We start from the raw sequence: 25,757 nt of genomic DNA, 5'->3' as shown, positions 1-25,757 counted from the left end.
AAGTCTGGAGTTTAGAGTAATTGGAGAGTATTTGAGAGGAATCACCTTATAGATGGTGATTCCTCTCAAGCTATGAGAACACTGAGAAAGAGAAAATGGAAACTTTAGAGGTTGAAAGATTGAGTCCAGGAGGTTGAAGTGATGAAGAAGGATCAGTAAAATAAACCGAAAAGCATTTACCAATGGAGTTGGAAGTCAGAGGGCATTAGTTTGCCAAAACTTTGTTTTTGGAAACAAAATTTAGTCTGTCTTCAATTTTTCGTTAACAAATCCCATAGTGACTTACTATACTAATTTACAAATACTAACCCAGTGTGAGAATGAGAGAACATTAGTTAATATTTGGAAACTGAGCACAATGCTATTCAGAGAAACTGAATTTCAATATGAAGTGAAAGTATATATAAATACTAAGAATTAGAATCTAAATGAAAAAGGTATCTCTTCATATTTACCATCTATAAATCAGGAATCAAGGGTTTCCTCACTTTTCAAAATCAAGAGCTAAGTAAATTTGGATAGCAAAGTGCTTTTGTATTATCTTTTATTTTGCTCATGTGCATATAGAAAAGAACTTAATAAATAGTTGTACTCTGGTTTTATAACTTTGTTTTCCTTGCTGTTGCTTCATTTATCCTGGCAATTGAGAATATCTACACTTTTGCATTTATGATGAAATTTAATTGGTACCTGACATGTAAAAAAGTCTTTTACTCGGAGACGCAGCAATTATGTGTTATGAGACATTTTATAATTGTAATTAGAAGGAGTTTCATGTAATGTAAAAATGTCTGGTTATTTTCCATTTGCAGGTTTCTGAAGGATTGTCATTTTTGCATAGCAGTGTGAAAATGGTTCATGGAAATATTACACCTGAAAATATAATTTTGAATAAAAGTGGAGCCTGGAAAATAATGGGCTTTGATTTTTGTGTATCATCGACCAATCCTTCAGAACAAGAGGTAATGAAGGTTTCAGTCTACTAATTTTTTAAAGCTATGGAAATTTGTGATTGCATCTGAAGTGGACTAGAGAATTTATATATAAGCCTGATAAATGTGTAGATATAGGCTACATGTTACAATGGTATATTTAAATGTATAGAAAATTTCTAGAGTTCATTGTACCTAAGAGTATTCTTCAGCTAATTAATTCCATAGTGGTTAATGTTACTTGAGAAAAAGATGTTAAGAATCAAATTAATTTGAGAACTGTTGGGTTAAGGTTGTTTTCCTTCAGAATGTCAAATACACTAACAAACATTATGAACCTCTAGCAGTATTTCCCCAACTTAGTGGACCATAAATCGTCTTTATGGAGCATGATAACGACAGTAGCAGTGATAACATTTACTGCAGCACTTTTTATGTATTTCCTTATTTAATTCTCACAACAATAGGAAAAATACAGACAAGGAAGTTAGGTTCATAGAATAGAATGACCTGCCCAAGTTTTGGCAGCTGGTCTGGTGTATGGTAGAGCAAGGGTTTGAATCCAGCCATTCTGGTTCCAGAACTCCTGTTACTTGGTTGTTATGATACCTGCCTATTTATACTTGGAAAATCTATTTATACTTGGAAAATACTGCAATATATGTAGTTGTTAAAGGGACCTTGATTTATCCTGAAACAGAAATAATTTGTATTGATGATGTACTGTGGGTGAAGCACTGTCCTAGGTCTGTTTTTCCTACATTTATTTAATCTTACAACCAACTTTTGAACTTATTAATTAAGGTACATATGTAGTTAGTGAAAGAACAAGGTCTCAATAATCTATATGAGCCCATAAAACTTGAAGCCTGTGTAACATATATATATGCCAGACCTTTCCATATTCGTACTGTATGATATAGTGATAATAGTCCTCTGAAAGAGAGCTCCTATAATCTCAAAAGTTAAAACAGTTCTTTTTATCTCTTACTTTGGTCCACGCACCTTCCAGATTTGGGAATTTAGGAATTTAGGAATTTTAGGATTTAAGGTGGGGGTGACAGTTTTTACTTGCATGACTGAATATGAATTTAAAATTAGATTGTTACTGCTTGATAGAGGCTTGCTTTAATTTGAAATATTTAAGCTAGGAAATTTCTTTCTGTCTTATTATAGCCCAAGTTTCCTTGTAAAGAATGGGACCCAAATTTACCATCACTGTGTCTTCCAAATCCTGAATATTTGGCTCCTGAATACATACTTTCTGTGAGCTGTGAAGCAGCCAGTGACATGTACTCTTTAGGAACTGTCATATATGCGGTATTTAACAAAGGGAAACCTGTATTTGAAATTAACAAGCAAGATATTTACAAGAGTTTCAGTAGGCAGTTGGATCAGGTATTTGCCTTTAAATATTTACTTGTATTAAAAATGTATTAAGTGCTTCTTTGACTTTTTTTCTGAAATTATTCAGAAAATTCTCTGAAATGAGTATCTTATATTTTAAGTTTGCATAAAGTCAACCTAAAAAATAATTCTGTAACTAATGAGGATTAAAGTTTGTTACTATAACAGTAATCATGACTTACATTTACTAGACTGAATATTGAAATATGTTAAAAAAATGCTGGGCATTTTGTTTTAGGAATAGAAACAATTTCAGGTAATAAAAATAAGTTTTAAATATTATGGAATACTAGAATTAGCAATTTGTTTTCATCTAAAAAATATTTTTGGGTAGATTTTAAGTTTCATAAGTGGACTTGACAGTATAAATGCATATCTCTGAGTATTTTATATTCATATTTAATATTATCACTCTTTTGAATAGTTGAGTCGTTTAGGATCTAGTTCACTTACAAGTATACCTGAGGAAGTCCGTGAACATGTAAAACTACTGTTAAATGTAACTCCAACTGTAAGACCAGATGCAGATCAAATGACAAAGGTGAGTCCACATGAATTCCTGCCTTCAATGGAGGGACAAAAAAGTCAGATTAACTGCTTCTAAAACAAGATTTAGTCAGATATAGTTCCCAGATAATACCTCTATTCTTGAATGTATTAAAACATTTAGCTTCTTTTATTGTTGAACATTTAAATAATTTATGTATATAATTGCTGTGATATAAAATTAGGATTTCAAATAAGCAAAGAGTCCTAATAGTCACAATTAAATATGCAGAAGTTTTGGACACCCCAAGAATTTATAGCCCTCTAATTCACTCACATAACTATGAATTTTAGTAGATAAGTGATATTCTTTATACCCTCAAGGTATTTTACTTAATCTTTCAATATTTTACTAGTTATGTAAAGAAAATGTTACTCCAGCCAACTCAAAGGTTCTGATGCTGAAAATTTGAATTTGAAAAGAAAACTAACTTATTACTTTCTTATTCTGATTTTTATCATTAGAATTTTTATGAACTGATCTTTAGTGTTTTGCTAAATGTTCTGAATATATTTTTTCACCAAACTGTGGTAATTTCAGGTATGAGAAGTACTTTAATATTTATTAAGATAATATTATTTTCCTGTTTTTAGATTCCCTTTTTTGATGATGTTGGTGCAGTAACACTGCAGTATTTTGATACCTTATTCCAAAGAGATAATCTTCAGAAATCACAGTTTTTCAAAGGATTGCCAAAGGTTCTACCAAAACTGCCCAAGGTTTGTTATGGATCAGTTTCTTATTATAGGCAGGACTTTAGAATTTAAAGTTTACTTTGACTTCCAATGAAATAAATGTAACTTATGACTATAAGAGACTGCAAACTGAAGCCAAAAGTTTGGTGGACCTTTATTTTTTCTTTTTAATCCTCACCTAAGGATATGCTTTTATTGATTTTAGAAAGAGAAGAAGGGAGAGAGAGAGAGACAGACAGACAGACAGACATTGATGTAGGAGAGAAACGTGGATTAGTTGCCTACTGTATGCACCCTGACTGGGGATCGAACCCACAAACTGTAATGTGCCCTGGCTGAGAATTGAACTGCCAGCCTTTTGGTGTATGGGCTGATGCTCCAGCCAATTGAACCACCCAGCCAGGGCAGTGGACCTTCTTTTTGCATTGTTCAAAAATAATTAAATAGCATTAAAAAATTAGAAGGATAAATGTCAGAAGACCATAATTTATCATTATGGAGATCATTGTCTCACCAGCAATTACGGGGATACTTTTGTATTGACTATCCTCTCCAATTCCTCTAAAAACCCTCTCTGGCTTATTAAATCATGAGTGTAATATAGTCTAAACATTGTGAATGCTAAAGAAACTACTGGTTGGAAAATATTAATTTCTGGTTACAAAATTATCTCCAGTATTTCATCTATCAGATATTTATTGATTATGTAACTGCTTGTCTAGCCCTTTACTGAGATGCTATGGAGAATAAAGAGGAAACAAAAATTGTTCTTGCTTCAAGGCCCTAACAGTAAGTGTAAATAGGGTTACCATGCATGAAACAACAATTAACAATATAGGATAGTGTTTAAATTGTGTGGTATGACCCATAAGTAATGAAGCAATTAAGAGGAAAAACATATTTGTGAAGACTATTTAGGGAAGGCTTCCTAAAGGAAGCGTGATTATATGTCCCTTTTTTTCTGTGACATTGCCAAGTGATGCCTTTGTCCTGGCATAATTAGCAATAGCACCCCATTTTACACTTAAAAGTGCCCCACTTCCAACCATAAATTATATAGTCACCTTATCCAAAGGGATTGGAAATTTTAAACTAATTTCAATGTTAATACTAAAGACCTGAAATAAATTATTTTTATGAAAACATTTTTGCCTTTCAGCGTGTCATTGTGCAGAGAATTTTGCCCTGTTTGACTTCAGAATTTGTAAACCCTGACATGGTACCTTTTGTTTTGCCCAATGTTCTACTGATTGCTGAAGAATGCACCAAAGAAGAATATATCAAATTAATTCTACCTGAACTTGGTCCTGTCTTTAAACAGCAAGAGCCAATACAGGTATGTATATAGGTATATGTGACATTTTTAAAATTGAGGCTCAGTATAAGAGACTTCTTCTTCATTAGTCTGCTGTTTTGCATCTTTGAAGTAAACCATTCCTAAAATTATAATTGAACTCTTCACGTAAATGTCTGCAGCTCTTAATAAATTACCATCTCAGAAAATTGTAATGAGATTTTGCATGTGCTATACTGTTCCCATTGGCCTTATTGAAAGTTACAGGTTTAGAAAAAGAAGTACTTATATTTCTCCCGTACTTCTGAGTATTCTTGTTTTTTTTCTTCTTTTTCTTTTGTTTTGTTATTCAGGAGCTTTGACTTAAAGATGGCTTATGCCAGTATTTTTTTCTTTATCTTACTGTTATGAATAGTTTCATCAGAAAAGAGGAAATGTTTACAGTACCCAAGAGTGACATATGTGTGTATTGTAAGTGGCAAACAGTCTCTGATGTCTCTATTACAATATTTATGTGCCAGATTCAAGGTTGTCTTGGATTTAAGAGCAGTAGGGTCATACACCTGGGTTGGAACTGTCCTCCTTTATCTCCTTACTAGAGCAAGTCATTACTCTCTGAAAGCTTCTGTTTTGTGCATTTTCAAAATGAAAGAGGTTGTTGAGAGGAAATGAAATTTTCTGGCACATAGTAAATACTATTATATCCTCCTGCCACTACACGGCAGTAGCTTATTAGTAAACTATCAAGTACCCGCAGAGGCGGATTAAGGTCTGTTGAGGCTCCCGGCACAGAAGAAAATATTGGGACCCTTAAAAAAAAGAGAGAGACAGGGGAAATAAAAATGCATGTTAACCATATTTTGTGCAGCATAGTAATGAAACCAAACTTAGTGTCATTAGAAAAAAGTGTAAAGTTGGGGTTTTGCAGGGCCCTTCAGAAGTCGGGGCCCAGAGCGTGCGCCTGGTGTGCCGGCCGTTAAATCCTTCTTTGACCCTGATTTAATGGTTTTGCAGCAGGCTGTTTGCAGTCCTTCCCTTGAAAGGAAGGGAACAGACAGAAGTCTGTGGTAGTGAGGCAGGAGTTCCCGCGGCTAAGAAAAGGGCAGGTGACGGAACTGTAGGCTTCAAAGCAGAATTACACAAATGCTGTTAAGGTGTCAGGAGAGAAGGTAGTGGAGCCACATGTTCACTCAGCTATGCATCAGTCAAGGTAGTACCCTACGGAGCCTACCATCCGAATTCCTATTCGACTCCATTCTTTGATACTCTCCTTGCCCCCCCCCCCTTACTAGTCCTGCTAAAAATTCCTTCTGAAAAATTTTAACTGAACCTTGGCAAGACTAAGTGTTCTTCAAGAACAGAAGGGGCAGTTTGTTTCTTATAATTTAGGTACATGGTGGCAGCTAGGTGGAAAAATGAATTGAAATATTTATTTCTAGAATTTTTCCTGACAGTCCTTTTTTATTATTGTACCTTTTCTTCTTCTCTTGAGCGTCCCAGAACTCAGTGATAGAATCTACTTTCTGGGGCCTTGCGATTTTGCTGTCCTCAGGCTTTTCTTACCCAGTTGCTTTCCAGATAGTTAGTTCTTGTGGGTGCGTGATATACTACCGAAGATATGTGAGAGTCAGGAAACTGGTTTCTATTTAAATGTCTAAAACTGAGAGCACGTGTTAAATATTTTGCTTCCAGAAATGTAAGAGACTTGATTTGTATGTTTTTGTCTTCCATGCACTCAGGCTAGCAACATGGTGAGTGTCAAAATATATAACTTATTCTTTAGAAGATGCTTTAAATTTTGACATATGTAAAATCATGTAAAGATTCTGGACTTTAATACATTGTTCCCTTTTTATACCCAGATTTTGCTAATTTTCTTACAAAAGATGGATTTGCTACTAACCAAAACTCCTCCTGATGAGATCAAGAACAGTGTCCTACCAATGGTTTACAGAGCACTAGAGGCTCCTTCCATTCAGATCCAGGTAATATTTGATTTTTTTTTTTCTTCAGTGATGATTTTGATTCTTAAAGCAAAAAAAAAAAAAAAAAAAAACATTTTGGGTTTGAGTCATAAAATCTTTTATAAAAAACTCAGTAGTATATATTAACCCATTGAATTGCATTTTACACTGTTAGTAAAATGTACCCACTTGTAGCTTATTTATTTTTCCATAAGCATTGCCTTTAAATAGCATAAGAGTTGTCACATGGAAGAATTAGCTTGCCCTGTACAATCTCAAAAATAGACCCAAGACCAATTAATGGCTTCTTCAGAGAGGTACATATGTTAGTCCAATGTGAGGGAGTTTATGATTCAGCTATTCATGCCAGATCAGGTGTCCAGTCCTCAGGTTCTGTAATTCGTGATACCACCAATGGACCTTGCTGATGCTCATAACTAATCCTTATAACATTGTTCCCCACGTAATCCAGTTTCATAGAGCCATGTTCCCAGAAACAATTCAGCAAATAAAAATTCCCCTGAGTTTTTCATTAACATTCTTACATGCTTGATAGCAGTATTGTCTTAAAAATCCCTTTTCTTTCCTGTCCATGTCACCTAATCCCTCAGCTACTCCTGCTTTTCTTAATTCTCTCTGAAAACTTCTTTAACTTCAGTTGTTTCTCTTCCCTTTTTTCTCATTTCTTTATCATCAAAACCCTAATATGTTTGTTTTTTGGTGAGGTCCAGGGCAGTTTTGGATGGAGGGCCCTATGGGAATCTAATGAATTTGTCCATTCTGATAACAGACCATCTTTCTTTCTTTGGGCAGAGATAAGAGATTCATGTTTCTCCCTCATTTTCCACATCTAATCCAATCGTCTAGTGTAAATGCAATGTTTGAGGCTAGAGATGGCCAACAAGAGAAGGCCTCCAACTCCAGAGCAGGAGCCTGGATTGAACTGAGTACAGTTGGGGAACCAACCTTCCCGACTTCTAGAACCTGTTCCTTTGCTCTGTTCAACACTCTCGCAGCCCCAGTGTAGGCTGCCTTCGAGTCTTACAAGAATTTCTTCAGTTCTACTTTTAGGTCTTTATATACAACTAAACACAGATCTTTCTAAAACATTTTTAGAAGTCAAATCTGACCACTCCCCTGCTTAGTCTTCATGGTTTTCCCGCTGTCCACAATCCAATTCAAGCTCCTACTCCTTGTGTTTGAGGCACTCCCTGGTTGGCCCCATGACCCCTCTAGCTTCATCCATTTTTCCAAACACCTTAACTCAGGCAGTTCCCCACTGTGCCCCTCTCTGAGCCTTTGCTCAGGCTGTGCTCTCTGCTGGGGATGCTTCTCCCTCCTCTTAACTACCTGACAAATACCCACATATCTTTCAGAACTCAACTTAAGCATCACCTCTCTCTTGGGAACCTTTTGACTCCCTCTCTCCAATTAGTGCTCCCTTTTTTGTGCACTTCTGTTCTCCCAGTAGACTTTTGTTCGCAAACTCCTCTGCATCCATTCAATCTTCTTCGCACCTAGACTGGGCTCTGGTTGTGGCTGAGTTTCTATCTATCGCTGGCAGGCTGTACTGGGCTAGGCTGGCCACAAACCTCAGTAAATGTTAAAGGAATGAAAGTACTGTTGGGGCCCTCACACTCTTTAGGGCAGTCCTGGTGCATTGGAGTTGGATGAACTTGGGTTAAACTACAAGCCCTCTAAGAGCTGTCTGCTTGTGGGCAAGTCACTGGAATTATGAGCCTCAGTTTCCTCAGCTCTACCTATCCATGGGATTCTCTCTAGTAACATGAGGTTTCTGTTACAGTGCCTGACTTACTGTAAGGGCTCAAATATGTATCACTATCCCAGCCAAGAAGCAGATGGAAAGGGTGTCTATAAGTGAACAGAGGATTAGGAACTGGGATATAAGGGGCCAGGAGCAGAAAACTCTGAGACTCCGGTGTGCTTGAGTTTTTAAAACTGTGCTGGCCACCTGCTCTGTTCTGAGCAAAGTCAAGTTAAGTGGATGGGGTTAGGGGTGACAGATCACCACGGGCCTGCCAAGGCCAGGCCCCTTGGCTGCTGGAATGGACCAGTCCCCAGTGACATCACAATCCTGAGTGGTTGCCAGGGCACTGCTGGAGGTGACCCTCATTTCTCTCCACGGAGCTCTAGGATGTGGATGTGAGAAAGACGAGCAAGGGAGGCAGATGGAGATGAGAAGCAGCCTGAGCCCCATGCCCATGGGCACAGTTCTGGGTGACCCTGGAGAGGCAGGAACACGGTCAGCTCTTGATGCTGGCATCTGGGATTCAGGTGCAGCCACTCAGCTGAAGATGAAGCCCAAGGCTGTGCGTAAGATCAAGGCTCTCATCATCGACCTGGGCTCGCAGTACTGTAAGTGTGGCTATGCCGGAGAGCCGAGGCCCACCTACTTCATCTCCTCCACAGTGGGCAAGTGCTACTCCGAGGCGGCTGAGGTGGGCGACACCCACAAGGAAACCTATGTGGGCCACGAGCTACTCAACAGGGAGGCACCTCTGAAGCTGGTTAACCCTCTGAAGTCCGGCGTTGTGGTGGACTGGGACTGCGTCCAGAGCATCTGGGAGTACACCTTCCACACGGCTATGAAGATCCCCCCTGAGGAGTACGCTGTGCTGGTCTCTGACCCCCCGCTCAGCCCCAGCAGTAACCGGGAGAGGTATGCAGAGCTCATGTTCGAGACCTTCGGCTTCCCCGCCATGCACGTGACATCCCAGTCGCTGCTGTCCGTCTACTCCTACGGCAAGACCACGGGGCTGGTGGTGGAGAGCGGGCACGGCGTGTCGCACGTGGTCCCCATCTCAGAGGGCAACGTGCTGCCAGGTCTCACGGTCTGCGCCAACTATGCTGGAAGGGACCTCACCAACTACCTGCGGCAGCTGCTCAATGACGGTGGCCACGGGCTCACTGACGACCACCTGCACATCGTGGAGCACATCAAGAAGACGTGCTGCTACTCGGCTTTCCTGCCCGAGGAGGAGCTTGGCCTGGGCCTGGAGGAGCTGCGCGTGGACTACGAGCTCCCCGACGGCAAGCTCATCACCATTGGCCGTGAGCGCGTCCAGTGCGCCGAGATGCTCTTCAAGCCCAGCCTGGTGGGCAGCGACCAGCCCGGCCTCCCTGCGCTCACAGCCACGTGCCTGGGCCACTGCCAGGAAGCAGGCTTCAAGGAGGAGATGGTTGCCAACGTGCTGCTGTGTGGCGGCTGCACCATGCTGGACGGCTTCCCTGAGCGCTTCCAGAGGGAGCTGAGCCTCCTCTGCCCCAGGGACAGCCCCACTGTGGCTGCTGCACCCGAGAGGAAGACTTCTGTGTGGACTGGTGGCTCCATCCTGGCATCCCTGCAGACCTTCCAGCAGTTCTGGGTGAGCAAGGCAGAGTTTGAGGAGCAGGGCAGTGCAGCCATCTACATCAAGTGCTGAGCAGTGGTACCCGGACAGGCCCGGCCTTGGGGGCTGCTGACCTCTGGCCACTCTACATTTTTAGAATTTCACATAAAATTTTAACACAATGGCTCTCATCTAGTCTGAGTTTCTTTCTTTAGTCTGATAGACGGAAAATGGTGGGGAGTTGGGTTTAGAGATATCAGCATCTTTTGCTCTGCTGGGTCAGGAGCAGCAAGGGTGGGAGATGGGTGGGAGGGGCTCCCCTCACTGGCCCCTCCACTGATGAAGGTGACACCATCTCAGAGCCCAGTGGTGGCTTCTTGTTCCATTAGCTCCTCAGCATTCAAAACCCAGAGCAGCAGGCACATTGCTTGCTCACCCATGGACCAAGGGGGAAATGAAGGCTCAGATAAGGGACTAGATTGTGTCATTGTGGGGGCGATACTCACAACCAGTGTCTGACTTAGATCTCTTGTTTCTGCACAATTGTCGTCTGCCCATAGCTTCATCATTGCTTGATTACCCCAGGCTCCCTCCCCTCCCCTTACTGGCTGGCACCTTCAAAGGTGCGGCCCACAGGTGTGCATCTCCTGCTCATCCGCCTTTCAACTTCAGTCAAAATCGCAGCTTTTTTTAGAAGTCACCAAGTAGAGCCACTGAATCCAGAGGATGTCGCAGGAATAGGGTCCTTTGGAAGTCACATGGTTCTCTCCTTCCTGTAGAGGTGGGGAGTTGAGGACCAGGAGGGAGGGGCCATGTTAGTAGATGAGCCCAGGTCTCCTGACCCAGGTCGTGATTTAATTCCAGAGGGACAAACATGGTTGCTTTAGTTTGGGCTGCTTTAACAAAATACCACAGACCAGGTGGCTTATGAACGATAGAAATTTACTTCTTAAAAGTTCTGGAGACTGGATGTCCAAGATTAGGGTCCCAGCATGGCCAGGTTTTAGTGAAGGCCCTCTTCTGGGTTGCAGACTGCCCACATCTTGCTGTGTTCTCACAGGATGGAAGGGATCTCTAACTTAAAGAAACAATTGACAAGTAAGTACCTGTATTAACAAAGTAAAATGATTCATTGCTTTTATTTATTAGAAATGTACTATTCTGGAAGGTTTGATTGATTGTAGTTTAGATTATGATATACTTTCTTCCTTAAAGTAATTAACATGAATGAAAATGTTAAATATATATGTGCCTTTTTCTTATAAACATTGAATAGGTTTTTCTCATACTCATAATTTTCTTTCATGCTTGGTGACGTAACCTTCTATTCAGAAATGTTCTGTCTGTATTGAAACTAGTATGTATAGTGGGAAGATAGAAAAGCAAACAGTCATTTAGTGTAATCATTCCTAATTCACTTATAGTCATGTTTTTGTGTCACAAAGGTGATGTTAAAACTTCATGTACCTTGCCAAACTTAGTTTTGTAGCGTTGCTACTAAAATTTTAGTTATAGGGCTATCTGGAAAAAAAATTTGAATTATATTAAAAGTGTAATTTATTTTTGCATTTTTTTCTTTACATTGGAAAATAAATACTTGGGTTAAGAACATCCCACTATAGCATAGGCCTGCGAGCCAAGTGTCACGGGTTCGATTCCCAGTAAGGGCACATGACAAGGTTGCATGTCAGGTCCCCAGTTGGGGGCGTGAGTGAGAGGCAACCACACAGTGATGTTTCTCTCCCTCTTCTTCTCCTTTCCCCTCTCTCTAAAAATAAAACCAACAAACAAATAAATGATTTATTAAAGAAAAAAGAACATCCCACTATAAAAATGGTTTTGCTACTATAGAAATTCTATAGTTTATAGTAAAGAAAAACATAGAATTTTAATTTTCGGAAGTTATTGACCAGAGTTTTTTTTTTTTTAATGTGAGCCTGATACCACATGTATAAAGTCACTTTTTTTTTTTTGACTCATTTCAATCTTTGTCTACTAAGTCTTCTGCTTATTCAAAGTTGTGAAGTTGAGGTTAAAATGTTTTTTCTTTAAAGGTGAGGAGAAGTTGCCTTTGTCCAAATGACGTGGGATGATTGGGGATGGTGTACTTATACTTTTTGCCCTTTCCAAAGGAGTTGTCAGTTACAGCTTCTTGTAATGTCGCACAGGCCCTGTGTAGCCAACCTGGTTTTACATTCAGTGAGGTTAGCAAGGAGAGAGAAGGTTAAAGGACATAAAAAAGGTCTTTTTTCTTTATAAGGAAGTTAATTTTGCTAACAGGTATCAGCCAGTATTTTATTGATAGTTAAACCAACATTTATGACATTATTTAATATAAGCTTTTAGTCACCAGTCCAATTAACTAGAATCCACCTTGCTTGGTAAAGAGTCTGATAAAATTAAAGCCAGTCTAACCTTTGGGTGAGTCCTAGAGCAAGAGCAAGAAACAAAACTTTTCCCTCACAACTATCAACCACGAAATCTAAAAAAATAAAAACAAAAACCAAGCAAACCAGAATAGGAACAGAATCATAGGTATGGGGATCATTTGGAGGGTTATCAACTGGGAGGGGGAAGGGGGAGAAATGGGGAAGTGGTGCAGGGATTAAGAAGCATAATTGGTTGGTACAAAATAGACAGGGGAAAGGTAAGAATAATATAGGAAAGGGTGAAGCCAAAGGACTTATATGCACGACCTATGGACATGAACTAAAGGGGGTGGGATTGCTGGAGGGAAGGGGGATACTGGGCAGAGGGGAGCAAAGGGAAAAGAAATTTGGACAGCTGTAACAACATAATCAAAACATATGCTTTAAAAAAATATCTTTTCCTCAAGGTTCATGAAGATACATGGCTAGAAAGTAACTTCTGAAATTCAGTTTCAATCTCCTGTTCTTAGGTTTTTCAGTCTGCCGTCTCCCATGGAGAGAGCTCTCCCCTCCTTCTGCTAAGTGATTTATTCTTAATTCAAGTTTTGCCTCTTTGTAACCTACTGCTAGGTTAGACATCATAGTTCTCTCTGTCCCCTTCTAGCCTCCCCCAATCACTTAAAGACTGATCATTCTTAAGGTGGTATCCTCTGGTAACAGGAGCATGGTATCTCCCTGACTGCTCACCCTTGTTCATTCTCTCCCATCTGTGGAAAATGGTTTCTTAAATGTAGCTTGTATTTCTTAACCTCGGTGATGCCACCCACTTAATTATTATAGTTCTGAGTGGATATAAACATATAACCCTTATATCTACCTTTTGAAAATCTGGGTATACATTAAATAAAAGGCTTACCAGTGTTTTGATAACAGTCTTAGTGGTTAACTCATTTTTGTCTGCTAACTACAAATGAATGTCTTTTAAGTTCACCAAATATTGTTAATAACTACTTCTCTGATAGAAATTTATACTTCCATTTTTCTTAAGTGATCCCTTCTCATATGGTTCACTACAAAGATCATTCTTCCCCTTACAAGGTATCTGATGTTCTTCAGCCAGTTAGTTCTGAGCCTGTTTTTGTTCTTTTCCTTATTTCATTTAATCCATTTATCCTAAGTCATATTCCTTTTTCCTGTTATCCCCATTCAGAATTCCCAGTGTCAATTATTTACACTATGGCATGGCATTAGTTAACAAGAATGTTTTAAATAACTTTTTCCTGTTTTTATGAGTCATACTTGCTTAAGTTAGAATTTGGAAGTATTAAAAATATAAAGAAAATTAAAATCCTCTCAGATACCCAGTTCACATTTCTAGGTGTATTTTTCTAGACTTCTTTTCTAAGTCTGTAGACAGACACATCTACATACATTTAGTCTACATATAATAGTGTCTTGTTGCATTTTCTCCCCAATATTATTAAACAGTCTTTTAAAAATATATATTTTAAAATGTTTGTATTGTATCATATGGATATATGTAAGAGCTAAGATATTCCTTAAGTAAAATTGTTTTACATGACTTTGTTTTTAATTTTTCCTCTTTGTGAAAGCTAGCAAAACTTAGGTGTTCTGAAGTTTCTGTTTTCAAAAATAAATTAAAAATTGTGTTATCAGGGAAAGAAATTAGAATGAGACCAGGGACTTTTGGTACCATATGCTAGTTTTATGATCTAGTGTGATTTTGAGTAAGGTCTTTGGTGCCTGTTTCCTCATCTGTAAAATTGAAAACTGAAAAAAATTATTCTTTTAAATAGTTGTTGAAAGGAGCAAATGATATACATAAAAGTTTATTTTAAACCATGTGACAAATTAGCTATAGAAATACAAATATGTGAGAGAAAAGGTGAGTCCCTAAGATTGATCCAATTAATTTTCTTAATAGGAACTCTGTCTAAACATCATTCCAACCTTTGCAAATCTTATAGACTACCCATCCATGAAAAATGCCTTGATACCAAGAATTAAAAATGCATGTCTACAAACATCTTCCCTTGCTGTAAGTAATTGCATATTAATTTTTGTATTTTTTTAAATTTCTCATTGGTTTAACTTTTATTATTGTTTAATAACTCCTTTATAGTTTGTTCATGTATTTTGTTGTGGCTTTCAGTAACCTATATAGTACTATAAAAGTAAGCAATAGCTATAGTTTTTCCTGATATATAGTTTTACAGTAGTTCATCTCTGATCTTATTCCCTCCTGAGTGTTTCAGTAGAAAATTTGAGTAATTTGTTTTTCTTAATCCTTTTCTGCTGTAACTCACAATTTATTTCTTGGTAGTTTTAAAGTAATCATGAGAGTTTAAGTTGATGTATAAGCCTAAAAACTTTTTGAATGACTCCATTTTATAAGTTGCCTTTATTTTTAGTCATCTACTCTAAATTTTTTTTATCCTTCACTTACTTGCCTACATTCAAAAAAAAGTAAAGAGTACAATAAACAAGAAGTTAATAAGAGAGCACATGTGGGGGAAATAGTTGTACTTAAAAATCTAGGATAACAGTAGTTGCCTCCTTTGAAAACAGAATTTTAATAATAAGTTACCGTATTTTTCGCACTATAAGATGCACCTGACCATAAGACGCACCTAGGTTTAGAGGAGGAAAACAAGAAAAAAAAAATATTCTGAACCAAATGGTATACCAAAATATTTAATAAAATATAACAGAATAATAATTCAGTCATGTAAAGTGAAGAGCAGTCAACAGCGGTATTAAGAACCATCATCAGTGTCATTAACAAATGAGGAGAGACTTTAAGGTTCAAGTACTCCTCTAGTTTTCTGGGAACCCCAAGAACTCATCATCGCTAGTGTCAGAATTTATGGGGGCCTTTAATAACAGGCAGTGAGGGAGTTAAGAGGTATCACTAGTTGTAACAGTCACTGAGAGTATCACTATCCTAGTTACAGGTTCTGGCGGACTCCCCCAGTGCCTGTTACGGCTAGTGAGACCCCTTAATCCCCTCAGTGCCTGTGTTACTACTGGAATAGTGACCCCACCATAGCTCCCTTCATATACCACAAACTTCAGCATTTATGGCTGCTCACCCAGTTACTGCTGGCCCCCTCACACAAATCTAGTGAGCACTGGAAACAGTATGGGGGTAGACGAGACAGCTGTAGCATCTAACGGAGCCAGTAGCCAGCCCAGAACATGTTACTTCAGCTCCACCCATCTGCCTCATGATTGGCAGAGCTTAAGACACAGCGACTGGTGATTGGAGGCAGTTCTTCTGACACAGACCCCACCCAGTGTCAAAGACAATTGGCAATTGGCACTGTGTCTCATACCCCTTATTAGCCTCAGCTGATTGGACAGGTCAGTGGTTGTAGCTGGGAGTGTCGGGCAGTGCTCTGCACTCTCCCAGGTCCCGGGTGTTGGGTAGAGGCGGACAGCAACTTACCAGACGCCCTGAGATTCAGCAGTAAAGTGGGACATTTAAGCGTCCCTAGGGTTTTCGCCTGGGCCCACAGCTTCCTCTTCTAACAGCGCTCACCACTGCTGACAGGTCAGGTAACACACATCACGGTCTGTGATGCAATATTTGCTCCATGAGATGCACAGACATTTCCCCCCACTTTTGTGTCTTATGGAGTGAAAAATACGGTACTTCGTAGTCAGGGAGGTAGAATAAACAACATCTCACATTGGGGGCAATAACTGTCCCCCACCTTTTCTCTAACTGTAAATCATAAGAATTATCTCATTGATATTTCTTTATAGAAGTAGCACTGAATGCTCTCTTCAAATGGCAGCTTTAGAAAAAATGGAGGAAGGTCCTTCCTTCAACTGATCAGTCTTTATATTGATGTTTGATAATGGGCATATTATTAAATTTGCATTTGGTAAAGATAGTTCTTTGGAGAGTTCATCCACTTTTTTGTGTGTGTGTGAAATGTGAATTTCAATAAAAATAAGTATTTGTAATTTAAAAGATTTATAGGCCAAAGGGATTTAAATGACATGACTTGACTTTACAGACATCTAATCCATTTTAGTTCATGGTTTGTTGTTGTTGTTGTTGTTTTAGGGTTTTTATTTTTTTGGTAGAAAGGCTCGACTGGAAAACAACAGCAAAGTACAAAAAAGTCATTGTTTACTGAAATGAACATGTATGAAATGAAGTTAAAAAAAAAACCTGAGTTTTTATTCTGACTCTGCTGCTCATTATTCCTGAGCCCTTGGGCAGGTCACTCTACCTCTCTGAGCATCTTTCTTTATCAACATTAGACATTTTCTAATTTTAATAGTAACTTTCAAACTAGGTGGTAATAATATATAGCTTAACATTCAATTTTCAAAATGCCCTTTAAAAAGTCAGATAAGCCCCACTAGATTTCATGGCAGCATATGTTTAGTAAAGCAGGTGTTGTAGTTCAGTTCTGTGTGCAGAGTGAGATGGGAAACATTGATATTTAAATGATCTGTAATGCTCTGGGATGTTTATATTCTTTTTTAAGATGCCAACCAAGCCCTTAAAGGCTTGTTGTTTATAAAGACTTACAATGAATGGATTTAGAACTGTAACTGAAGTGGATTTGCATTTTATATATTACCTTTAGTGCTTTTACCTTTGGAGTGGCAAATGTGAGTTCCTGAATTGCATTCATAGGTATAGACCTGTAAGGTTTAAATATTTTAACTAGGAAATTCCTGGAACATGAATCATGAGTTAGCATTACATTTTAATACAGTTCCCTGAAAATAAAGAAAGCAATGAATTTTATGCAAAATTAGGGAAAATGCTCCAAGAGCCCTGTTTATTTATGACTTACATGATTAATATTTTATACATCATAAAAGTAAAATGTTTTTTCCATTTTCTCTGTGTATGTTGTGTATACACATAGGCACACACACATATATAAAGAAGGCAGTGATTCCTTTTGTAAAACTAAGAGTAAGTTTAATTTTTATACATCATTTTGAATTTATAATATCCCTTGTGTTTGAATTTCAGAAAATGTACATTATTTTTCAGAAAAAAAATTCGTCTTGCAGAAATACAGTGCTTTTTAAACTAAATTGTTTTCTGCTTTGCTTAGTTTACTTTTTTTGAAAAGTGGAGTTTTATTGATATGCTCCTGGCTGAGTATTCTATCTTAACAAATTCCAGCTGAAACAATAGTGTGTGAAATATTTATCAAAATAATAAAATGAATGATAGAATTTTGATAAGAGCTCCTAAATAGGTTTTAATAACTGTATTAAAGATATATTTAGAAATAGAAAACTTTATGTGGGACAAATAATAGATTCTTTTTATGTGTTGTTAAAATATTTAGTTTAAAATGATTTGAACCTGAGGATGGAACTGGAGACTATTATGCTAAGTGAAATAAGCCAGTCAGAGAAAGACAAACACTATATGATTTCACTTATAACTGGAATCTAATGAACAAAATGACCTAACGAGAAGAACAGAACTAGAGATATGGAAACATGGAACAGATTGACAGCTGTAGGAGAGAAAGAGGAAGAGGGTAGAGAGAAAATGGTGGAAGTAAGGGGAAGGGACTAGTCAAAGAACATGAATGAATGACCCATGGACATGGACAATGGAGAGGGGATTGCCTGTGGGTGAGAGGGATGAGAGGGGTGGAGGGGGCAAAAGGGGAAAAAATTGGAACAACGGTAATAGAATAAACAATAAAAATTTAAACATTGTAAAAAAGGAATGAATTGAACCTGAGCTATAGAAAAATAGTGGAAGCCCAGTAAAATTGATTACTTGGTGGGAGAATGTAGTCCTCTTTATGATTCAGATGTCCCCAAAGAAATGTTCTTAATAAACACATAGAGAAAATCTTCTTAGATCGTAATCACTTTATTTAAAATAATACAAAATTGAAGTCATTTCTACTGTTACCTAACTTGTGTCATGGTAAAGCAATTGTAAATGCTTTCTGAAACAAGTCAGGGGAATTTGTAATTATGTGATTTTCCTATATCAATAAGGGGATGAGAGCTTTTAAACTTACTTTCATTCTTGGGTTATTTTTAACATATATCTATATGAAGATTAAATTTACACTTAAATATTTTGTTTGAGATCATAAAGATATTAAATGACTAATGCAATTTACCTCTTTTGATAGGTCCGTGTAAACTCATTAGTGTGCTTAGGAAAGATTTTGGAATACTTGGATAAGTGGTTTGTACTTGATGATATCCTGCCCTTCTTGCAACAGATTCCATCCAAGGAACCCGCAGTCCTCATGGGGATTTTAGGTAGCTGAAAACTTAATGTCATTTGATACTAATTAATCGTTTTACAATCATGCAAATAAGTTTTTCAAGTATTGTATATAACATTCAGTAATTGAAGAATGATGGGATAAATGCCATGATATAAATTTTCTTTGTGTTAATTTTAGCAAGAGCAGTGGAACCTTGACATCTGCAAAAGAATAAGACATTTGGGAATTCTTACTTCACAAATACCATGATAGCATGTAGTTTTCCCTGTAAAATGGTACCAAAAAAGAGAGGTAAACAAAGCTACTTGAAATACTGATACTAGTCTTAATAGCAATACCTAGTGTTCATTTGATACCCAATTTGTAAGGGGCACTATGCTAAGTATTTTCTCTGCGTTATCTTATTTTGTTTTCTCCAAGATCCTGTGAAGTAGGTACTGTTATTTCTGTTGTACAGTAGCAAACTGAGGCTCAGAAGTGATGATTACACAATTGATAAGTGATAGAGCTGGTTTTTAATTTAGATATGTTTAAATATTAACCACTAAGTGATGACGTGCTGATGAAGCATATTAGCCTTACTGCACATTTTATTCTATCAGCATAATTATAGGTTACTATATCAAGGAACGCTGAAAGCGTTTGTAAGTAGTTAGAGCTATGAGAGTCCAACTGGAAATGCTGGAGTTCTGCTATACTAATAGAAGCAGACATAACTAATGCATCACAAAATCAATAAAAAATTCACTTCTACTAAATTTGAAGTCCTTTGTTAGTTCTGAAGAAAAATTCAGCCAAAATATAGGTATTTTTAACACTTATTATGATGTCTGGTCTGTAGAAAGTCCTCAGTAAATATTCACAGGAATGGCCAGCAAGTGATTTATTGTGGACCTCTAAAGATATAGAACTTTGGGATGTGGTATGTAACTTTTGGGCTCAAAGAAATTAGTCTTCTTGAGAAGAAGTTTGGCATAGTGGAAAGAGCCCTAGCCCCAATCCATGTCTTCATTTATCAAATAAGAATAAAAATAACCTCATTATAAATAGTCTTGTGAGAATTCAGTGAGACAACTGAAGAGGAAGTAATTAGCATAGTGCCTAGCAAATAAGCATTCAGTAAGTTCTCAGTAAAGTTATTCTTTAAGTATTTACGAGTAAGTGAAGTGTACATTAATAGGAGAATAATAAGTGATGGTGGGCTCTAAAGCCTTGAATTAATATACAAAATGCTTACAGTACAAAAACATTTAGAGAATGAGGAGTAAATGTGCTCAGTTGACCAAATGAAGGCTTTGTGGAATAGGTGTGACCAGCAGAGTCTTGAAGGTCCAGTGAATAAGCGAGACAGTAGGGGGGGATTGTGTGGAGTTGAATTAAATTACTAAGATTCAAATACGTTGAGTCTCACTGGTTAAAGATGTGAATAAATGTGTAGGACCTAAACTTACAAACTTTGAAATAGATGTCTCCAGCTGAGTGAGAGGTCTGAAATGTATACTTAAATGTTTCCAGAGTAGAGGGCATTCTGTAACCATACTGCTGCACTGTAAGAACTGTACTTTGTTCTGATGGTTTTTTTTTTTTTAATGTGTTTTATTGATTACAGTGTTACATTTGTTCCAATTTCCCTTCCCTCTGCTCCCCTCCACCCGGTGGTCCCCCTCCCTCCCCTTGTCCCCCCCTTTAGTCCATGTCTATTGGTTGTGCATATAGTTCTTCTCAACCTCTCTGTCTACTCCACTCCCTCCTACGATGTTTCTTAATTCCTGTACCATCTCCCTCCCTCTCCCCCTTCCCCCTCCCTGCTGACCTCCACCCAATATGCTCCCCATACCTATAGTTCTTTTCCCACTCTCGTTGCCTGTTTAGTTTGCCTTTGTTTCAATTCCCTGCTTCTGTTGTTGTTTCTTGTGATCCAGTTTTCATTTTAGTGTTCATAGTTTTGATCCTCCTTCTTCTAAACCAGCCCCTTTAACATCTCATATAACAGTGGTTTGAATCTAATGAACTTTTTCAGTTTTACTTTGTCCTGGAAGCACTTTCTCTGCCCTTCTATTCTGAATGACAGCTTCGCTGGATAAAGTATTCGTTGTTGTAGGTTTTGGATTTTCATTACTTTGAATATTTCTTGGCAGTCCCTTCTTGCCTGCAGGGTCTCCCTTGAGAAGTCAGCTGATAGTCTAATTGGGACCCCTTTGTACATGATTCTTTTCTTCTCTCTTGCTGCTTTTAAGATTCTCTCTTTATCTTTAACTTTTGACATTTTGATTATAATGTGTCTTGGAGTGGTTCTCCCTGGGTCTAGTTGTTTTGGAACTCTCTGTGCTTCCTGGACCTGTAAGTCTATTTCCTTCCCCAAGTTTGGGAAGTTCTGCTTTATTATATTTTCACTTAATTTTTCAATTTCTAGTTCTTCTTCTTCGCCCTCTGGCGATCCGATCATCCGTATGTTGGATCTCTTATAGCTGTCCCAGAGGTTTCTGATCCTCTCATCCTTGCTTCCCGTTTCCTCTCTCTGCACTGGTTGACTGTTTGTTCCTTCTCTATGTTCTGGTTTGTTGATTTGAACTCTGGATTTTATTTCCTCACCATCTGTCTCGTATGTGCTTTTGTTCCTTTTAGTGTGAGTGTTTTTCAATTCTTTCTCATCTTTTTCCAGATTTTTTGTTAATTCTGTAAGCCACCTGATAACAATGGCCCTGAACTGAGCCTCTGACAGGTTTCTTATTTGTTCATCTGTCATGTTCTTCATCTGTTGCCTGGTGAGCTGCGCCACCGGGATTTCTGTAGTTGTCTGCCTCATTTTGACAGATGCGTTTTGCTTTCTTGGGCCGGCTATAGGGGGCAGTGCCTGTGTACTCGTCACAACCCAGCGACCGGCAGTGATCCGCAACCTTTTTCGCCGCGCTGTGGCCCTTTGTCGTCACAACCCAGTGACCGGCGGCGGACCAGCAACCTTTCTTGCCGCGCCGGGGTGCTTTGTCGTCACTGCCCAGCGACCAGTGGCAATCCGCAACCTATTTCGCAGCGCTGTGGCGCTTTGTGTGGGGGCGGGGGTCCAAGATGGATTCCTGCAGTTATTCTGCTAGGAGACCGGGATCCGTCCTCCCGCCCTCTGGGCCTCACTGTTCGGGGTGATGCGGTGGCTGCTTTTCCCAGCGTTGGGGTCGTGAGCTGCTGGGGTTAGACTGCAGCTGAGATTGCTCTCCCTGCCGCTGTCCCTGGTGCTACCGCAAACAGCACCACCCCCTTTCACTCTTCTTACCTGCCCAAAGGGTGTCGCTGGTTTATAACTTCATATGTTGGGCTTCCGTGTAGCTTTATTTTCTGGAATTTCTAGTTATCTTTTGTTTTGAAGTAGTTGTATTCCTCTCTAGTTGTAGAAGGAGACCGAGTGTGTCCATCTAAGCCTCCGTCTTGGCCAGAAGTCTGTTCTGATGGGTTTTTAATGTTATACTATTATTAAATGTGCTCTTAAACTAAAAGAATACAGGGTAAATATGTCTTGGTGTTTAAATCTAAACTGATGATGAAGCTGAAATCATTCTGATCCATATTCTCGGCACTGATAAGGAAAAATTTGTAACTATACTGATTATCAAGAGATTTCATGTAGATGAATGTTTTCCTAATTTTTATTAATTTGTGGTATTAAATTATACAATTTTTTCATTTTTTTCTATCAGGCATTTACAAATGTACTTTTACTCATAAGAAGTTGGGAATCACCAAAGAGCAGCTGGCTGGCAAAGTATTGCCTCATCTTATTCCTCTGAGTATAGAAAATAATCTTAATCTCAATCAGGTAGGAGTAGTTTAATGCTTTATTTAATTTATTCTGTTTCTTGGCATTAAATATAGAAATATATGCCCTAGCTGGTGTGGCTCCATGGACTGAGCACTGGCCTGTGAACCCAAGGGTTGTGGTTCGATTCCCAGTCAGGGCACGTGCTAGGGTTGCGGGCCAGGTCCCCAGTAGGGGGTGGGCGAGAGGCAACCACACACTGATGTTTCTCTCCCTTTCTTCCTCTCTTCCTTCCTCCCTCCCCCTCTCTCTAAAAATAAATAAATAAAATCTTTTTAAAAATAGAGAAATATATTACATATAAATATTGGTAAAACAAGGAAAATATGTCATAGAGAAGTGAAAGTTTGTGGCTTCAAAGTAAGGAGTATGTGAGGTGGAATGATGGATTATTGGAGGCTTCAGTGGGAGATAGTGTATAAGCAGAATGTTGAAAGGTGTGTAGGATTTGACGCTACTTCACATTTGGGGCTGAGAAGTATACATGAACAAAGAAATATTAATGTAATGTGTCTGGGGTGTGTATTCATTATTGCTACATAGCAAATCACCCCAACCTTGATGCTTTAAAACAACAAGTACATATCTCACAATTTCTGTGGATCAGCCAAGCCAAAGCATATGTTCTCCTCACTTTCTCTTGCTTCTGCAGTCAAAGACTGTGTCTCATCTGAAGGCTTATCTGGTGTAAGGGTCTGCTTCTAAGCTCAGTCCCTGGTTATTGGCAGGAATCCTTTTGGGCTGTTGGACTGGGGGCCTCAGTCCTAGCTCTCTCTTAGCTGGATGCCACTGTCAATTCCTTGCTTCATGGGTTTCTACAACCTGACAACTTGTTTTATCAAAGCCAGAAAAAGAGAGACTATGCTAGAAAGATGGAAGTTACAGTCTTATAAATGTAATCAAGGAAATGATATCCCATTACCTTTGCCATATTCTATTGGTTACGAGCACATCACAGATCCTGCTTGTGCTCAAAGATAGGGGATTACTCAGAGGCATGAGTAGCAGAATGAGGGGTTAATTGGGCATCATTCTAGTCTATTTGCCATTGGGAATGAAGAATCCAGGCTGACCGATCCCTATAATATAATAGGAGAGTAGTGGGAGAAGGATAAATTGAGACTAAAATAGGTGGATTTTAAATGCCTATGTGATTTTGATATTTGAACTGCTTGAGTAAAGGGGTAATACGTTCAAAAATTATTGTAGGATTGTCTCTCTGCATCGCTCTATCACTGTAGTTATCACAGCTATGTATTTATGTGCCCGACTCTCCCGGAAGGCTGGTTATTATAGCTTATTCTTCATTATATCCCCAGCAGTTAGTGCAGTGCCAGAAATGAAACAATTTATTGGGAGAAAATTTGAGATACAGAGTAATGACACACTTTGTTCACCAGAGAACTGGTGTTTAATGAAGTATAATGGAAAGGACTGGGAAGGGTTACTGTTAAACTGAGTGTCAGAAATGGGAGGCCGGCAAGATTTGGAGTTAAGGACTGAAAGTGAGTTAGAACAAAGCTGGGAGTGAAGAGAGCTTTGGGCATACGGGAGAGTACTGAGTTAATGGAGTTTTCAAATTAGAGAAATTGTGACATGAATCAGATCCAAAATTTCTTTGAAGTGGTAGGGTAAGCCTCTGAAAGTTTGTGTTCTTAGATTTTAGTTTTTGGCTTGATAGTTTCTTCATGTCTTGGATGGCATGGTTGATGTTATGGTTGGCAAAAAGGGGTGCAGTGACTATTGTGGAAGAAAGAATAGGATGATCATATGTTCAAGATAGCCTTCACCTTTGGGTTGTTTCTGTTCTTAGTTCTGTTTATGATTTAGGGTATTTAAAATATCCTCAAATGCCTATTTTAGGATACATAAGTTTGTTTGAAATGTGGTGTGTTTTATTCAGCCTGATGATTGATTTTTTTAGGGGCCTGTTTTCATCAACAGAAATACTTTGATTCCTATCTTCTGGTATTTAAGAATAGTTAGCATGGTCTAACTTAGAGTGGTCTGTTTTCCTATTCATTTTATGGACAGGGTTCCTAATTCAAGACTACCCTCTTCCGTCGGTTTTGATTGAAAATAATCTAAGTGTATTATGCATTATGTGAAAAAGATGAGATAATTAAGGAAAATATATTTTTAGCATTTGATTAAAAAGTGGTGAATTCCATGCAACAATCAAAACACAAACACAACTTATGTTCAGGGAGGGCTTCTAAGATCACCTCCAGATTCAGTGATTTACTAGAGAGGATTCACAGGCTTCAGCATGTAGTTGTATTCATGGGTGATTTCTTATGGTAAAAGAATATAAAACAAAATCAGCAAAGGGAGAAGGCTCGTAGGGCAAAGTGGGGACCGGAGGGCAGGCTCAAGCTTCTGGAGTTATCTCCTGCTAAAGCCATAAAGAGCGTGCTTAGTTTCCCCCGTAATGACTTGTGACAATATGTGTGAAATGTCAGCTAGAGGAGCTCATTAGAGACTCATTGCCTGGAGTTTTTACTGGGAGCTAATCAAGTAGCACCCTCTGTCTGTCTTGTACTCAAATTCCAGACTCTCAGAAGGAAAGCAGGTATTCAGCATAAAACATATTCTTTGTACAGTTTATGCAGTTAGCCACTATCATGGGTTAATGGTGGGAACCCTCTGAGTTCCTGGATACCAGCCAAGAGCCAACCTTACTTATAAACAAGCCTTCCCAAGGAGAGCAGTTCAGGCCTACATTAACTCTGCACCAACTATGATACATGTAACGATATGAATGGATTTCACAAACATAATGGTGAACAAATGAAGGCAGACACAAAAGAGGATGTACTGAATGATTCCACTGATATAAAGTACAAAAACAGTCAAAACTACGTGCTAGAAGTCAGACTAGTGTTTACTCATAGTGGGAGAGGGTGGTCAATGACTGGAAGAGGTCAGAAGGAAGCTTCTGGGGTGTTGCTAATGTTCTATTTCTTCATAAGGCTAAATTCATAAGATTAAATTCAGTTAGTGAATTTTTTGAGATGTGCACTTAGTATGTGTACTTTTCTGTTAGTATGTTATTCTTCATTAAAAAGTTTTAAAAATGAATCAGCAGAGAGGTGGTCATTGTAAGGGAACATGCCTTTTGTGAC

At 38.5% G+C, this 25,757-nt stretch overlaps 2 protein-coding genes across 2 annotated transcripts in view; both read left to right on the top strand.

Moving 5' to 3' along the window:
- Window positions 1-25,757, top strand: part of SCYL2 (SCY1 like pseudokinase 2) — a 45,824-nt gene that overhangs the window by 11,658 nt on the left and 8,409 nt on the right. The window contains exons 4-12 of the mRNA XM_090272639.1: window positions 813-962; window positions 2,109-2,330; window positions 2,764-2,880; window positions 3,480-3,605; window positions 4,741-4,917; window positions 6,738-6,860; window positions 14,504-14,617; window positions 18,723-18,855; window positions 22,514-22,632. Coding sequence (XP_090128765.1) covers window positions 813-962; window positions 2,109-2,330; window positions 2,764-2,880; window positions 3,480-3,605; window positions 4,741-4,917; window positions 6,738-6,860; window positions 14,504-14,617; window positions 18,723-18,855; window positions 22,514-22,632 — 1,281 coding nt within the window. The remainder of the gene's footprint in view (window positions 1-812; window positions 963-2,108; window positions 2,331-2,763; window positions 2,881-3,479; window positions 3,606-4,740; window positions 4,918-6,737; window positions 6,861-14,503; window positions 14,618-18,722; window positions 18,856-22,513; window positions 22,633-25,757) is intronic.
- Window positions 6,815-10,300, top strand: LOC150011191 (actin-like protein 7B). Its single transcript, XM_090272638.1, has 2 exons — window positions 6,815-6,860; window positions 8,994-10,300. Exon 2 carries the CDS (start codon window positions 9,029-9,031, stop codon window positions 10,280-10,282), a length of 1,254 nt encoding a protein of 417 aa, XP_090128764.1. The 5' UTR covers window positions 6,815-6,860; window positions 8,994-9,028; the 3' UTR covers window positions 10,283-10,300.

This window comes from Furipterus horrens, unplaced genomic scaffold (genome assembly GCF_987537825.1).
Source record: "Furipterus horrens unplaced genomic scaffold, mFurHor1.1.pri manual_scaffold_4, whole genome shotgun sequence".
Lineage (NCBI taxonomy): Eukaryota > Metazoa > Chordata > Mammalia > Chiroptera > Furipteridae > Furipterus > Furipterus horrens.
Note: the sequence above shows the minus strand (reverse complement) of the source record. Positions and strands in the feature narration are given on the sequence as shown.

Bases quoted from the DNA above. Each gene is read 5' to 3' on its own strand.
- LOC150011191 (XM_090272638.1), top strand. From the start codon at position 9,029: ATGGAGATGAGAAGCAGCCTGAGCCCCATGCCCATGGGCACAGTTCTG.